Source organism: Erythranthe guttata, chromosome 11 (genome assembly GCF_056151865.1).
Source record: "Erythranthe guttata isolate IM_541 chromosome 11, IM_541, whole genome shotgun sequence".
NCBI lineage: Eukaryota > Viridiplantae > Streptophyta > Magnoliopsida > Lamiales > Phrymaceae > Erythranthe > Erythranthe guttata.
The window spans coordinates 4,733,101-4,751,947 of NC_142543.1; the positions used below are offsets into that span (position 1 = coordinate 4,733,101).

At 29.1% G+C, this 18,847-nt stretch overlaps 1 protein-coding gene and 1 long non-coding RNA gene across 3 annotated transcripts in view; both read right to left on the minus strand.

Annotated features, from left to right (window-relative positions):
• Window positions 1–18,847, minus strand: part of LOC148766835 (uncharacterized) — a 46,037-nt gene that overhangs the window by 10,207 nt on the left and 16,983 nt on the right. The window lies entirely within an intron of this gene.
• LOC105967833 (uncharacterized) lies at window positions 4,560–5,950 on the minus strand. Its single transcript, XM_088825740.1, has one exon. It carries the CDS (start codon window positions 5,777–5,779, stop codon window positions 4,568–4,570), a length of 1,212 nt encoding a protein of 403 aa, XP_088681866.1. The 5' UTR covers window positions 5,780–5,950; the 3' UTR covers window positions 4,560–4,567.

Sequence of the window (18,847 nt, forward strand, 5' to 3'; positions counted from 1 at the left end):
TCCAGGGGTATTTGTGTCTTTTTATGTGAAGTCAACACTCAAATGAGTAATGGGCCGAGTGTGCTATTTAAATAATTTCACAAGGGGGGTTTTTGCTAGTTTATTTATCATAGGAGGGTTTTCGCTATTTAGAAATTACACAAGAATAGTTTTTGCAGTTTACTCATAAATATCCATCAAATAAAATCGGAAAATAAAAGGTGCAGTATCTTATAAAAAGAAAAGCCTTTTAATCTTCCTCTTAATTAATCTAATAAATAAATTGCACCTATCATTCCTTAGGTTAAGTATAATTATCGGTAGACCCCTACAGTTTGGAAAATTACACATACATTCTAGAGTTTTGATGATATTAGATAACATTTAAGTCATGGCACAAGACTTCCTAAAGGCTTTGCACATTTTGACTATTGATTTTTGAAATTTCATTTTTCACCCTTAACCAAATATTAAGTAGAAGTAAATTAAATGGTAAATTACGAAAAAAAAATCCTGATGTTTGGATAATTACAACCCCGGTTATTAAAATCGTACGATTTATGATTCAAATTGTACGATTCGATTCATTCGACCTAATAACAATAAATATCTGCATTCACAAATACTACAAACTAAATGATAATAAATCAGATTTTTTTTAATAACTTTTTATTTTTATTGTATTAATTTTTTTTGTCAAGTCTATTTACTATTAAATTTAAATATTAGCATGTTAATCGGAGTAACTTTTGTAGTTATATATTTAAGGGCAAATGACAAATAGGCCCATGACAAAGGCACTTAATTAAAAGAGGGATATCCGACTTTTTTGTCTTTCGAATAAATCAAGCTCATTCAAACTTATTTGCAAATAAAGAAAATCCTTTTATATATACCAAAATTACCCCCAATTCATTGAAACTCAATTCAACCCCAATTTCATGATTTACATCACAATTTAGCCAAATTTCATCAATTAACCAATTTTAACCCTAATTTCAATTTTGACCCGCCACCATCGGAGACCGCTGGTCAGCCGCCGTTAACCACCGATCTCCGGCGTTGACTTTTTTATTTGAATTTTTTCTTTTCCGGTAGGTCAACCGCCGTTGACCTTTTTTTTTGTTTTTTTTTTAATAATTTTGTAAGACAGTAATTTAGTAGCCAAGATAGTAATATTAATTAAAATATTTTTTTCTAAGAAAAACAAAAGTCAACACCGGAGACCGGCGGTCTCCGACCGTCAACGGCGGAATCTGAAAAAAATTTATTTTCTGAAAAAAAAATTTTTTTTCAAAAAATTATTATTTTGGGGGTTAATGTGATATATTTGTTCAAATCTCGGGTCAATGTGTAATATTAAGGAAGTTAGAGCATAATAGATGGAATTGATAAGAATTATATTATGGAGGGTATTTTAGACTAAAGACATATGGATTGGTTTATTTGAAATACTGTTTTTTTTGTAGACCAATGTGAATTTAAGTCCCCTGTGATAGGCCTTTTTGCCATTTGCCCTATATTTAATAAATTAATATTATAATATTTTAAAGAAACTTTTTAAAAAATCTTAGATTTACGATTCACAATTTTGACAAAACGATTTTCGATTCAATTTGATAACCATGATTACAACCACCCCTCAACTATCAATATTATTATTTTGGGGTTAATGTGATATATTTGTTTAAATCTCGGGTCAATGTGTAATATTAAGGAAGTTAGAGCATAATGGATGGAATTGATTAGAATTATATTATGGAGGGTATTTTAAACTAATGACATATGGATGGGTTTATTTGAAATACTGTTTTTTTTGTACACCAATGTGAATTTAAGTCCCTTGTGATAGACATTTTTACCATTCGGCCTATATTTAATATATTAATATTATAATATTTTAAAGAAACTTTTTAAAAAATCTTAGATTTACGATTCGCAATTTTGACAAAACGATGATTAGTTTAATACATGATAATACCAATTATAATTAAATTTATTAGTGATATCGATAACAACATCAACATTTATACGAATTTAATAATACAAACTCATGATTTAAAAAAACAATAAAATCTTAATTGTCATAATATGAAATATATCATTAAATAAATGAGTGGATTATGATTGTCCTAGTCGAGATTTTGTTTTAAAGTAATTACAAAAAAATAGCTACAAAATAGGAGATAAAAAAAAAATATTTGCACATGAATTAATTTATTTTTACAAATATGCCTGTAACAACAAATTCTTATCTGCGATTTAGACAAACAAGAAAAACTTGCACAAATATAAATTTATTGAATTAAAATAAAATATTGCGGGTTACAAACTCTAATTTAATCCTCTGATTCTTCTCTCAAGAAAAATATATGACCGACAATTTAATCCTCTGATTCTTCTCTTGCGACTTGAATCTCGGATCGAACGCTGAACTTTGACGGGTTTTGACTTGAAGATCTTGGAGTTCTTGATGGATTTGGCCCTTCAATCTTCCTTCGATCTTGATTTGTTGAAGAACGCCCTCGATTTGATGAAGAACGCCTTGAATTTGATGAAGAACGACTTGAATATTGTAGAGAGAATTTTCTCCTACGGTTTTTCTTCTTCTTGAGTTGTGTTTTGAATTGTGTAGAGAGGGTCCCTATTTATAGTGGTAGAATAAGAGTCCTACTTAAAGTCTACTTGATGACGTGGCGCGATTTGATTGGCTCTCTTTAAATTGATATTTATCTCTTATAACTTGGAAGAGAAGAAATAATCCTATTGGCCAATAATTAATTGATAATTATCTCCATAATTTATTTTGTAAGATAAATTATAATTTAATTTAGACACAATTTAATTGGCTAATTTAATTAACCAATTAATTAATTTTATGCGTCTACAAATGCCCCCTCGAGACTTGTTCACGGACAATGCATCTTGGAGTGGATGAGTCTCGATAATTACTCAACTTCAATTGCAGCTTGATCTAGCAAAGCACATATATCTTTTGAAATCATTTTGAAATCATGACTGAACTTAGAGAGATTCTAAGTTGCCTACGTACCCTATAAAGGGATCAAGTCATAACGTAGTTCAAAATATATCCTTTTGAGGGATGTCGTGCACAATTTATACTCATGTGGACAAGGAGAAACACTTGCAGTTTAAACTCGTTTTTAAAGAGTATTTGTCTTGGATTTGTAGATAGTTTATGCTCGTATCAAAGTGCCTTGACTTGATTTGAATATATAGATAGTTTATGCTCGTATCGAGGAGCCTTGATTTGATTTGGATATGTAGATAGTTTATACTCGTATCAAGGAGCCTTGACTTGATTTGGATATATAGATAGTTTATGCTCGTATCAAAGAGCCTTGACTTGATTTGAATATATAGATAGTTTATGCTCGTATCGAGGAGCCTTGACTTGATTTGGATATGTAGATAGTTTATACTCGTATCAAGGAGCCTTGACTTGATTTGGATATATAGATAGTTTATGCTCGTATCAATGAGCCTTGACTTGATTTGGATATATAGATAGTTTATGCTCATATCAATGAGCCTTGATTTTGACTTGGATATATAGATAGTTTATGCTCGTATCAAGGAGTGTTTCACTTGATTTGGACTTGTAGACCTTTTAAACTCGTGTCAAGGAGTATTTCACTTGATTTGGACTTGTAGACCTTTTAAACTCGTGTCAAGGAGTGTTTGATTTGGACATGTAGACCTTTTAAACTCGTGTCAAGGAGTACTTGATTTGATTTGGACATGTAGACCTTTTAAAATCGTGTCAAGGAGGGTTTCACTTGATTTGGACTTGTAGACCTTTTAAACTCGTGTCAATGAGTATTTCACTTGATTTGGAATTGTAGACCTTTTAAACTCGTGTCAAGGAGTATTTCACTTGATTTGGACTTGTAGACCTTTTAAACTCGTGTCAAGGAGTGTTTGATTTGGACATGTAGACCTTTTAAACTCGTGTCAAGGAGTACTTGATTTGATTTGGACATGTAGACCTTTTAAACTCGTGTCAAGGAGTATTTCATTTGATTCGGACATGCAGACCTTTTAAACTCGTGTCGACGAGTGTTTGATTTGATTTGGACATGTAGACCTTTTAAACTCGTGTCAAGGAGTGTTTCACTTGATTTGGACTTGTAGACCTTTTAAACTCGTGTCAAGGAGTATTTCACTTGATTTGGACTTGTAGACCTTTTAAACTCGTGTCAAGGAGTGTTTGATTTGGACATGTAGACCTTTTAAACTCGTGTCAAGGAGTACTTGATTTGATTTGGACATGTAGACCTTTTAAACTCGTGTCAATGAGTGTTTCACTTGATTTGGACTTGTAGACCTTTTAAACTCGTGTCAAGGAGTATTTCGTTTGATTTGGGACATGTAGACCTTTTAAACTCGTGTCAAGGAGTGTTTCATTTAATTTGGACATGTAGACCTTTTAAACTGATGTCAAGGAGTGCTTCGTTTGATTTGGACATGTAGACCTTTTAAACTCGTGTCAAGGAGTGCTTCGTTTGATTTGGACATGTAGACCTTTTAAACTCGTGTCAAGGAGTGCTTGATTTGATTTGACTTGTCACATTGCATAGGATGTTGTTTCTTCAAAAGACTTGCCCCCATCCTCATGATCTTCTTGTTCTTCTTCAACATGTTCTTCATTGAGCTGGTACGGCTTTTGGAATGGTGATTCTTCAATTTGATTTGCAAGTATGCTCAACTCCATATCATGTGCTCGAGTGGCCAACTCTTCAAAACTTTTTGGTTGAATTACTTGAAGGATATATCGGAGTCCCCATTGCATTCCTTGGATGCACAGTTCAATAGCTGATGTCTCAGACAGTCGATCCTTGCAATTGAGACTCAAATTTCTCCAACGTTTGATGTAGTCGATGACAGGTTCATTCTTCCATTGGCGGGAATTGGTGAGCTCAATCATGCTGACTGTTCTTCGAGTGCTGTAAAAGCGGTTGAGAAATTCTTCCTCTAAGTGCTTCCAACTATCGATGGAGTTTGCCCCCAAATCAATGTACCAATCAAACGCGTTGTCTTTGAGCGATCGGACGAATTGCTTGACGAGGTGATCTCCGTACGTCCCGGCATCATTGCAAGTCTCGACGAAGTGTGCCACATGTTGCTTGGGGTTGCCTTTGCCGTCAAATTGTTGAAACTTTGGAGGTATATAGCCCATTGGCATCCTTAGATCATCAATCCTTTGTGTGTATGGCTTGACATAGGTTGATGGAGACTTCGAGCTTCCTTTCAACTTGTCTTTGATGGTTCCACTGATCAGCGTCATCACTTGATCTACATGAATCATCCCTTGTGGAGAAACTTGAAGTTCTTGAGCTGGAGCCTTCTCGTTTTCAACTGGTTGTTGCTTTGTGGATGTCTCGACTTCGTCTTGAACCTCTATCTGATTCTCCACAGCTTGACTAGCATCGGCTTTGTCCATCTTGTTGATCAACTCGGCAATTTGAGAATCTCGTTGTTGAACATGCTTTGCGAGTCCCTCAATGGCCTTTGTCAAACTTGCAATTTGCTCCTCCATGGTTGTAGCGTTTGTTGTCATGACGGATGCCACCTCTGAGTAGCTTGATGTTGAACAAGGCGTGGGCTGTGAAATCTCTCGTTTTGAACCTTCCACGTCTGCGCTTGTGTTGACAAGAGGTGGTAAGCCTTTCTCAATGGTTTGAGGCGTCGAGTTAGTCTCGGAGGATGCTTGCAGCTTCTTAGCCATACTCCTTGTACCTAAGCCCACACTTGATGAATCCGAATAAGCAATCTTCATTGTGAACGTAGAGCAGTCACTGCAACACTTCGAGGATCTTCGAGAGAGAGAAGAGATGAGAGGTAGAGATGTCCCACCGGGCGTGCCAAAATTTGTAACAACAAATTCTTATCTGCGATTTAGACAAACAAGAAAAACTTGCACAAATATAAATTTATTGAATTAAAATAAAATATTGCGGGTTACAAACTCTAATTTAATCCTCTGATTCTTCTCTCAAGAAAAATATATGATTGACTTTGAATTTCGAAGACGGGTCGTTGACTTGATCTTCTCCGGATTTGATTTGGATTTGAATAACGTCTTCCGAGGGTCTTGCGACTTGAATCTCGGATCGAACGCTGAACTTTGACGGGTTTTGACTTGAAGATCTTGGAGTTCTTGATGGATTTGGCCCTTCAATCTTCCTTCGATCTTGATTTGTTGAAGAACGCCCTCGATTTGATGAAGAACGCCTTGAATTTGATGAAGAACGACTTGAATATTGTAGAGAGAATTTTCTCCTACGGTTTTTCTTCTTCTTGAGTTGTGTTTTGAATTGTGTAGAGAGGGTCCCTATTTATAGTGGTAGAATAAGAGTCCTACTTAAAGTCTACTTGATGACGTGGCGCGATTTGATTGGCTCTCTTTAAATTGATATTTATCTCTTATAACTTGGAAGAGAAGAAATAATCCTATTGGCCAATAATTAATTGATAATTATCTCCATAATTTATTTTGTAAGATAAATTATAATTTAATTTAGACACAATTTAATTGGCTAATTTAATTAACCAATTAATTAATTTTATGCGTCTACAATGCCATTAGGGTTTCTTAGGTTACCCTAGCGTTTCTTTCTTTTATGTATAAGATATATTAATTATATATAAGAATCGAACTCTCCACCAGCTTTAGAGCAACTCCAACCCATTGTTATCAAATGGGGTTATCAAATACTCATTTGACATCAAAATACTCATTTGATAACCAGGATTATATTTTGATATCTCTATACAACTAGTAAACTTCAACCACAAGTATCAAACAAATTTATGATTATTTATATATTATTTATTTTGTAATCTATTTTAAATAACTATACAAACCGTTTTTTTTGGTAAAATTTCATCATTATCAATATTAATCAAGATTTTACCTTTTCAAACAAAAAAAAAAAAAAAAAAAAACGGTTTTATCATGTGCATGTGTGTATTATACCACAACTGAGATTTAAAATTGAACAATCCAAATCTCCACAAATTTGCAATACTTTGACTGAATTGTACCAAAAATATTATTACGTATAAATTAAATAATTTATGACAAAGTCTTAGTTTGATTTCTTCAAGCCATATTTTCATAATTTTTGGTTACATTGATTCTATTTTTTTTGCCTCTACATGATATATAATAAAATGTTTGTGATGTAGATCCTCGACTACATCACTTGTTTTAAAACTCCATTATCTTGTATTTCTTCATTTCATCATGCATGGTCACATTAATTTAATGGATTTCTTATCCGACTCGGATTCCGATGATCTTGAAATGTTGTTAACAGGTGCCGAAGAGGAGGAATTGGAGAGAGAAAGACAACATAGGCATTACCGCGGGTCAATTCCGGGTCGAAGCGTAGTCATTCGTGACAGAGCCGAAGGTCACAAAAGACTCTATTGTGATTATTTTTCTGATAATCCTGCGTATCATGCAGGTTAATTTAGGAGACCATTTCGTATGTGCCGACCCCTATTCTCTCGGATTATTTCTAGCGTTGAGGCCTACGATCCCTATTTTGTTCAAAGTAATGATGCTCTAGGCGTTCCTGGTTTATCATCTCTTTAGAAAGTAATTGTTGCATATAGAATACTCGCATATGGAGTTCCTGCCGATCTTTTGGATGACCACATACGCATAGGTCAGAGTACTTCTATTGAAAGTTTACGACATTTTGTGAAAGCGATTGTTGCCATTTTCAGAAAAAAAAAAAAAATACTTAAGAGCACCAAATTAGGACGATTTATCTCGATTATTGCAAGTCAATGAGCAACGTGGATTTCCAGGGATGCTTGAGAGCATTGATTGCATGCACTGGAAATGGAAAAATTGTCCAACTGCATGACAATGTATGTATACGGGTCATTGTCGCACACCAACTATTATATTAGAGGCCGTTGCTTCGCATGATCTTTGGATATGACATGTTTTTTTTGGAATGCCGGGATCACTCAATGATATTAATGTTCTAAAAATATCTCCCGTCTTTTCAGCATTAGCCAATGGCCATAGTCCTCCTGTTAATTTTACAATAAATGGGAATAGTTATTCGATGGGCTATTATCTAGCTGATGGCATTTATCCTTCGTGGGCTACTTTTATAAAAACAATACCAGCTCCAATAGGCTTAAAAGCCAAATATTTTGCACAGTCCCAGGAATCTGCTATTCACGTTTCGGAGAAGAAAATATTTTTCTCTTCTTCTTTTCTCTCTAAGTTTCTCGATTATAGAGTTAGATTTCTTCAAGTACAAGTCCACCCTTGTAGAAGAATTATTAATCGGGATATACAACAGAAGATTATAAGTTTTTAGAGCAAACATTTGTTCCCGGTTTTCTGAGCAGTCCTGCGAAGAAATTTACCATAAATCAACCGTTCATCGGATAGGTTTGAAATTTATACAGTAGCTCTCTAACTCATGGTACTATAATCTGTCCAAAGGGTTTCTCCATTAGATCAACCATCTTGGAGATATTGGTGAAGGAAGAAGGCTGTAAAGTTTTTGGACAACAATTTTTCGAGGATTGAAGGCTTGTTGTGGATCCTCGTTCGTGCGCCGAAGATAGTAAACGAACATGCTCGCGAAAATTGTAAGTTGCTAGATTAGATTTATTCCGCTTTAAACGAATCTTATCCAAGCATGTTAATAAAATTTAAAACCGGCTAATCTAGAACATCTTGCGAATTTTCATTGACTCCTGGGCTTCACATCCCAACAGTCCGTAAGTGTGTAAAAGACTAAAATACCCCCTTACATTTTAATATGTTCTAATTTCATCATTTAATTCAATTTAATCCAATTTCACCCAAAACATAATTTTGAGTACAATTTCGTCCGCCACTGCCGTTGATTTTTTTTTTCCTCATGCTTTTCCGCCGGTTTCCGGCGTTGACTTTTTTTTTTGGAAACTGTTTTTTTCTTCAACTTTTTTGGCCCGTTTAAACCGTAATACTGATGTGGTTGACAGTCATATTAATTATATTACTATTTAACACAGTAATATTAACTATAGTACAGTTTAATACAGTAATATTGTTATATTACTCTCTAGGACAATAATATTAACACAAAAAAAATCACTATTATTGTGTAATAGAGTAATATTAATATGTTGACCGTTCAACAAAGGCAAACATAATAAAAAGTCAAAATAATTAATATTGATGTGGTTGACACTAATATTACTGTCATCCACATTAATATTACTGTAACGACCTAATATTACTGTGGTTCTAATATTATCGCCAACTACAGTAATATTATTGTGCTTATTGCAATATTACGATAGTAGACAATAATATTATTACGTTAATCGGTCAACAAATCAAACAAAACAAAAACGCCAAAAAAAATTAATATTGATGTGGTTGACAGTAATATTGTTGTGTTTAAAGTAATTTTACCGTCAACAGCAGTAATATAATTATGTTGACTTGTCAACAAATCAAAAAAAAAAAATTAATAAATAAATAAAAATAATAATATTGTTGTAGTTGACAGTACAGATTACTGTTAGCGACGGTATAATTATTGTTAATGACAGTACAATTACAGTCAATGTTCATCGGCGGGTGTAAAAAAAGGGATAATTTTTTGGGAATTAAAAAAAAAAAGTCAACGCCGGAGACCAATGGTTAATGCCAGAAATCGGCGGCGGAAAAAGCAGACATAAAAATAAATAATAAATAAATATTTTTTTAAAAAAACCAACGCCGGAAACTGACGAAAAAAAAAGTTTAAAAGAAGAAAAAGTCAAAACTAAACTTATGTGGTCAAAATTGATTAAATTAAAGTTCAATCGGGGTAACAGTTAGGAATTGAGTTTAAAAGCTTGGGGCTAATTTTGTTATAAACATTAAGTTTGCTTTTATTTATAATACATATTTAAGGGGTATGCTTGTTGGCGAAATAGATATAACCCCTAAACCTAAAACAATAAAGATTGGAGACTTATGCATAAAACCCCCCTTAATATTAAATGATTTACCTCACTTCTTCTGGAAAAAAAGAATGATTTACCCACTAAGTTTGTGATCGAATCATTTAATATCCAACAAAGTGCAATGAGATATGTTCATGTTACTTTATTTTACACATCTATTGGGAATCTCAAGGCATTTTAGTATGCTGAGGCTACAAGGGTAAGGTATCGAGTATACATATTTATGAGTCTGATGAGCTGACTCGACAAAAGTTGAACATTTTGACAAAGTCAATCATTTTTCAAGTTGTTCATAGACTCACTAGCCCAAATGTTCAAGTTTGTGGGCTTTTCTATTTTTTCTCTAATTTATGTATTAGAAATATAAGTAACATATAGTAGCAAATAAATGTATGCATAATTTTTAAGTCGTTATAATTTTAATATGCATAATAACAAAACTAACAATATTAATACAAAAAAATGAGCTTAAACTCGAAACCGAGTCTTGGTATGATTATGAGAGTTTGAGCCGAAAAAAATCAAATGATTTCAAGCTCATAATAATCAAAGTCGTTTTATAGAACTTCTATTACATAATTTTCTGTCACACTCCCCTCCCCCATTATCATTTTTATTCATGAATGTACACAATTTGTTGCTTGTGTTTGGTTCTTCATGTTTAAAAAAACATATTTGATCCTTCATATTTTAATAAGTCTACATTTGTTGTCATTTTGGTCAATTTATAATTAATCTGTTAGTACGCTTGATTTCGTTAGTACTAACGAAAAATTAACCAGAAAGGTCGATTTAATATGTTTTTAGTCGATTAACATACCTGATAGAGAAAAAAAGTTAAAAAACGAAAAAAAAAATTTAATTTAAAAAAAAAAATAAAAAAAAAATTAAAATAATAATAATAATAATAATAAAATAATAATAAAATTAAGAATAAAAAAGAGAAAAAGACACGGTCATAGGGATAATGGGCTGATGGGTCATGGAGATAATGGGCTGATGAGTCATGGGGAGTGTAAGGTGGAGGGACATAAATGGAAAAATGATTTGGAGTAGGTTTTTCTCAAATAGTGCAAAATAGTTTGGGTCTTTCTCTATTAAACGAAGTATTGAGGGGTTATATCAAAGAGCCCCTTATTTATTTTAGTTAAAACATATGTTTTATAGGGCTGGCAATCGGGCCATGTGAGCCGAGCTTGGGTCGGCTCAAGCTCACATACCATCGGGCCTCATTAGAATAGATTCAAGCTCGGCTCATGTATTTTTTCGGGTTTCGGGTTTATATCGGGCCCCATTACTATATAATTGTAATGAGTACATTGTTTTTTATAAAAATAAGTGATAAACAAAATTTACCTCCATTGAAGCTAATAAAAAAAAAAAAGCTAAATGATCATTGAAAGTTATTGGAAAAACTTGAAAATAAAACCGAAAGAAGTAAAAAAAGATAACTCTTATTATTGGAAACATTTTATATTCTCAAATCTCGGTGATATGTTGCATTTGATACATATTTAAGTTTTAACTTATTGCCATCCTCACTACTTAATTGCTTTTATTTTGATTTTTTTCTTCGCAAAATCAAATAATCTTATACAGTCATAACTTGTATGTTGAGTCATAGTATTAAAATAATGAATATATTATATATTTTATTATTATCCTAATCGGTCAGACCTTATTCGGGTTGAGCCATAGTAGGCTCAAACTCGGCTCATAAATAAATCGGGTTTAGTAAAATGGCTCAAACTCGGCCCGGCTCACTAAAAAATAGGCTCGGCTCAAATGTAATCGGACCGAGCCATCGGGCTTCGGTTAGGCCCAACTCAATTATCGGTCCTAAATTTTTTTCTATGAAATTAAAAACCTAATTTAATTTGAATTAAAAGTGAAAATATATTATTGTATCTATTATCTTACGATAGAAAATAATACTGAAAAATAATATACTTCAAATCAATGTCAATCATTAAAAAAATATAAAAACTCTGAATTGCACTAATTTTATTTTAAAAATGTTTCTACACTAATTTTTTTTTTTTTTTTAATTTCTATTCTTTAAATTATAATTTTGAGCTTTTAAAAATCCTCAAAAGAGAACTTTATAAAATTCTGAAAATCTTTTTTTCTTTCCCAATGTGAATCTAGAAAGTGATTATAAAAATTTCAAATATTAGTGAAAATAAACTGACATTATTATTATTATTATTATTATTATTATTATTATTATTATTATTATTATTATTATTATTATTATTATTATTATTATTATTATTATTATTATTATTATTATTATTATTATTATTATTATTATTATTATTATTATTATTATTATTATTATTATTATTATTATTATTATTATTATTATTATTATTATTATTATTATTATAATAATAATAATAATAATAATAATAATAATAATAATAATAATAATTATTATTATTATTATTATTATTATTATTATTATTATTATTATTATTATTATTATTATTATTATTATTATTATTATTATTATTATTATTATTATTAAATTGGGTTTAGTAAAATGGCTCAAACTCGGCCCGCCTCACTAAAAAGTAGGCTCGACTCAAATATAATCGGGCCGAGCCATCGGGCTTCGGTTAGGCCCAGCTCAATTGCCGGTCCTAATTTTTTTCTATGAAATTAAAACCTAATTTAAATTGAATTAAAATTGAAAATATATTATTGTATCTATTATCTTACGATTGAAAATAATACTGAAAAATAATATACTTCAAATCAATGTCAATCATTAAAAAAATATGAAAACTCTGAATTGCACTAATTTTATTTTAAAAATGTTTCTACACTAATTTTTTTTTTAATTTCTATTCTTTAAATTTTAATTTTGAGCTTTTAAAAATCCTCAAAAGAGAAATTTATAAAATTCTGAAAATCTTTTTTTCTTTCCAAATGTGAATCTAGAAAGTGATTATAAAACTTTCAAATATTAGTGAAAATAATGTGACATTATTATTATTATTATTATTATTATTATTATTATTATTATTATTATTATTATTATTATTATTATTATTATTATTATTATTATTATTATTATTATTATTATTATTATTATTATTATTATTATTATTATTATTATTATTATTATTATTATTATTATTATTATTATTATTATTATTATTATTATTATTATTATTATTATTATTATTATTATTATTATTATTATTATTATTATTATTATTATTATTATTATTATTATTATTATTATTATTATTATTATTATTATTATTATTATTATTATTATTATTATTATTATTATTATTATTATTATTATTATTATTATTATTATTATTATTATTATTATTATTATTATTATTATTATTATTATTATTATTATTATTATTATTATTATTATTATTATTATTATTATTATTATTATTATTATTATTATTATTATTATTATTATTATTATTATTATTATTATTATTATTATTATTATTATTATTATTATTATTATTATTATTATTATTATTATTATTATTATTATTATTATTATTATTATTATTATTATTATTATTATTATTATTATTATTATTATTATTATTATTATTATTATTATTATTATTATTATTATTATTATTATTATTATTATTATTATTATTATTATTATTATTATTATTATTATTATTATTATTATTATTATTATTATTATTATTATTATTATTATTATTATTATTATTATTATTATTATTATTATTATTATTATTATTATTATTATTATTATTATTATTATTATTATTATTATTATTATTATTATTATTATTATTGGTGGTTTCGTGAATGGCTGAGGAACATTGAATAACAAATTGGAATAGACATGTTGACTATTGATTAATAAAAGTGGATTTGTTCGACCCTACACCCGGTGATAAACACCGGGTGGATCTTTTGCTGCCGCGTGTCTCTTTTTTGTATTTTATAATATATTTTTCGCTAGGGTTTATCTATAGGGGTTTTAGAAAAATAAAAGAAGGGAAACGAGGCAGCAGAAGACCCACCCGATGTTTATCACCGGGTATAGGGTCGAAGGAGCCATAAAAGTGGGCGTGAATGGTTTGTAGTTTGTACCGTTAATAAATTAAAAACAAGGGGTACTTTTGCCATTTATATAAATTACATGTTGAAAGTAGATCACCACTCGTTTTTTAAGCGCTTGAATTACAAGTTCTGTTAGTTTTGACAGAATACATAAGAGCAACTCCAACCCATTGTTATCAAATGGGGTTATCAAATACTCATTGATAACCAGGGTTATACTTTGATATCTCTATACAACTAGTGAACTTCAACTACAAGTATCAAAAAATAATTATCAAACAAATTTATGATTATTTATACATTATTTATTTTTTAAGTCACTTTAAATAACCATACAAACCGATTTTTCTGGTAAACTATCTTCAAGATTAATATTAATCAAGTTTTAACCTTTTCAATAGAAAAAAAAATATATATAAATAGAGATTATTTTTTTTCGTTGAACTTTGTTGAAGCTCTAGAGAAAGAAAAAAAAAATCTGTTGAATACGTAGAAAATTTAATTTTATTATGTTGAGATTTTTTTTCCAGTGGAAAGTTGTTGAAGCCGTAGATAATTTAATTTTATTCTGTTGAGATTTTTACGTAAAGAAAAAAAAAATTCAATTATGTTGAGAATTTGATTTTATTTTGTTGAGATTTTTACGCAAAATGAAAAGAAAACTCAATTATGTTGAGGTTTTTCTTTTTTCACGTGCTCCTATTTTTTAGGAGAATATTTGATAACTATTTATTATTGGATGTATTTTTACTTCCCGAATGATGAGTTATCAAAATAGAATTCTATTTTAATAAGAGCATCTCCAACGGGGTTATTAAATGGGTTATCAAACCCATAACCCATTAATCTCTCCAAATTTAAAAACTCTCTCCTCCAATGGGGTTAAAATCTATATAATATATAAAAGTTGAATTCCATAACTAATTGATTGACATTTGACAATTTCAATTGATGACATGTCTTCAATTTCATCCCAAGTGACGAATTGATTGGTGGAAATAAATCATCAAAAACATGTCATCATTTTCTAAAATTAAAGGTAATTAAATATATTTAATTATTTTATTAATATATTTATATCCTACCATTTATAAAATGCTCTAAATATATCAACTTTCTTGGAAACCCTAAATAAATTTATTTTTTAATGTAATTTTATAATTAATTTAATTTGTATTTAGTTGAATTCGATTTAAAATCTTCCCTTATTATAATTGCATAATTGGCGGTGTTACGATTTTTCTTTAATTTTAATTCATAAACTTGAATTTATTAACAAAAAATATTGCAAAATAAGTTATTTGATATTATACAGTTTACATGAACATGACTAGAGAATATGTATTTTTTTACTAATTTAATATTATATATTAATATTATCTATATAATATATAAAAGTTGAATCGCGCACCTAATTGATTGACATTTGTTGATTTCAATTGGTGACATGTATTCAATTTCATCCCATGTGGCAAATTGATTGGTGAAAATAAATCATCAAAAAATTGATTGACATTTGACAATTTCAATTGATGACATGTCATCAATTTTATCCCAAGTGGCAAATTGATTGGTGGAAATAAATCATCAAAAAACATGTCATCATTTTCCAAAATTAAAGGTAATTAAATATATTTCATTATTATTAATATATTTATATCTTACCATTTATAAAATGCTCTAAATATATCAACTTTCTTGGAAACCCTAAATAAATTTATTTTTTAATTTATTTTATAATTAATTTAATTTGAATTTAGTTAAATTCGATTTAAAATCTTCCCTTATTATAATGGGGTAATGGCAAATAGGCCCATGGTTATCGAATCGTAAAAATATCTCGTATCGTTTTTCTCCATGTCTCGTATCGTATCGTTATCGTACCGTATCGTAAGATATTTAACCAACTATTAAAATAGTAAAAAATATATATCTAGATTATAAAATATTATAAATATGTAAAATTTAATATAACTACTTATTTCAAAATAGGCATAAATTCAAGTTTCAACATCATATTATAAAATATGACAAAAATATCAAATAACATCATCTAAGAGGGTGTTTGGCTAGGCTTATAGGATGTTTAAGAGCTATTCTAGTGTGCTAGGTAATTTTTTTAAAAGATCTTACAAAGTCAAAATATTATAGGCTACTGGAGAGCAAATAAGATTTTTTTTAAAAGTACCTTTACTCCACTTATTTATTTAAGATCATATAATGAGTAAAATAGCTTGTAAGATCAGTATCCAAACACTTGAAAAAAATTATTTTAAAAGTAAGACGTAACAACTTATCAACTCTTAAAACAACTTATCAGATGTAAGAGTTTATGAACTGTGTAAAATAAGCTTAGCCAAATGGTCCCTAAGTTCAAAACCGAATACCTAATTTCTAAAATATTCGATATCTCATAATTTCTAAAATATTCGATATCTCAATGTTACTTAAATCGTCGTCATCTACCAATTTTAAACGATTGCATTCATCATCATCAATCGCAAAATCCAACAAAAAAAAGCCTCGAATTGGTCTTGAATCGCAAGAATCTATAGAAATTGAATTAGGGTTGTAATATTGTGAGGGTTGGTGAAGAAATTGAAGAGAAAAATGTGAATTAGGGTTGGAATATTGAAGAAATCTGTTCTAAATCGTTTTTCAGAGTAGTTGACTGCATTTCATCTTTTTTTCTTCGTTTTTTTCATTTTTTTAAAGGTTGACTAATATCGTCAATATCGTATCGTATCGTGATACAACGATACGATACGATATCTCGCGATATTTAACGGTATTTATCAATCGGCGATACATAACCCGAGTTGTATCGTTTTGATTGGAACCATACCGTATCGCGATATATATCGCGGTATATCGCGAGATTAACTACCATGAATAGGCCCATGACAAGGGCACTTAATTAAAAGAGGGACATCCAACTTTTTTGTCTTTCAAATAAATCCACTCCATTCAAACTTATTTGCAAATAAGGAAAATCCTTTTATATATACCAAAATTACCCCTAATTCATTGAGACCCAATTCAACTCCAATTTCATGATTTACACCCCAATTTAGCCCAATTTCATCAATTAACCAATTTTAACCCTAATTTCAATTTTGACCCCTATTTTAACCCTAATTCTTATCAATTCCACCAATTATGCTCTAACTTCCTTAATATTACACATTGACCCCAAATTTAAACAAATGTATCACATTAACCCCCAAATTTTTTTTTTTCAGAAATTTTTTTTTTCTGAAATGTTTTTTTTTCCGGCCAGATTCCGGAGTTGACTTTTTTTATTTTTTTTTTATTTTTATAATTTTGTTTTTTCTTAATTTTTTTTAATTAATATTACTGTCTTGGCTGCTAAATTACTGTCTCCGGCAGTTATTTAACTGCCGGAGACAGTAATTTAGCTGTTAATTGATTTATTTTTCTTCAAAAATATTTTAATTAATATTACTGTATTCGTTGCTAAATTACTGTCTCCATCAGTTATTTAACTGTTGGAGACAGTGATTTAACTGTTAATTGACTTTTTTATTCTTAAAAAAAAAAATTTAATTAATATTACTGTATTCGTTTGCTAAATTACTGTCTCCAGCAGTTATTTAACTGTCGGAGACAGTAATTTAACTGTTAATTGGCTTTTTTTCATTTTTTTTCTTAAAAAAAGAATTAATTAATAGTACTGCCTTAGATGCTAAATTACTGTCTTCAACAGTAATTTAACTGTCTTAGACAATAATATTAATAATATTACTGTTCGGAAAAATAATATTCATAATATTACTGTTCGGAAAAAATAATATTCATAATATTACTGTCCCAAACAGTATTATGACTGTGTGAGACAGTAATTTAGTAGCTAAAACAATAATATTAATTAAAATATTTTTTTCTTCTAAGAAAAAAAAAAAATCAACGCCGGAGACCGGGGGTCAACGGTGGTTGATCGACCGGAAAAAATTTCGGGAAAAAAAAAGTTTTCGAAAAAAAAAAAAAAGAAAGTCAACGCCGGAGACCGCCGGTCTCCGGCGATCAACGCCGGAATCTGGCCGGAATCTGGACATTTCAGAAAAAAAAATTATTTTCTGAAAATAAAAAAGTTTTGGGGGTTAATGTGATATATTTGTTTAAATTCGGGGTCAATGTGTAATATTAAGGAAGTTAGATCATAATGGGTGGAATTGATAAGAATTATATTATTGAGGGTATTTTAGACTAAATACTGGGATGGGCTTAATTGAGAGACTGTTTTTTTTGTGGACCGAAATGTATTTAAGTCTCATGTAATGGACCTTTTTGCCATTTGCCCTATTATAATTGCATAATTGGTGGTGTTACGATTTTTCTTTAATTTTAATTCATAAACTTGAATTTATTAACAAAAAAAATTGCATAATAAGTTATTTGATATTATACATTTTACATGAACATGACTAGAGAATATGTATTTTTTTACTAATTTAATATTATATATTAATATTATCTATATAATATATAAAAGTTGAATCCCGCACCTAATTGATTGACATTTGTCGATTTCAATTGGTGACATGTGTTCAATTTCATCCCATGTGGCAAATTGATTGGTGAAAATAAATCATCAAAAAACATGTCACCATTTTCCAAAATTAAAAAGATATTAAATTATTTTATTATATATTTATATCATACCATTTATAAAATGCTCTAAATATATCAACTTTCTTTTAATTTAATTTTAATAGTAATTAATTTAATTTAAATTTATTTAAATTAAATTTAAAATCTTCACGTA

Bases quoted from the DNA above. Each gene is read 5' to 3' on its own strand.
- LOC105967833 (XM_088825740.1), bottom strand. From the start codon at position 5,779: ATGAAGATTGCTTATTCGGATTCATCAAGTGTGGGCTTAGGTACAAGG.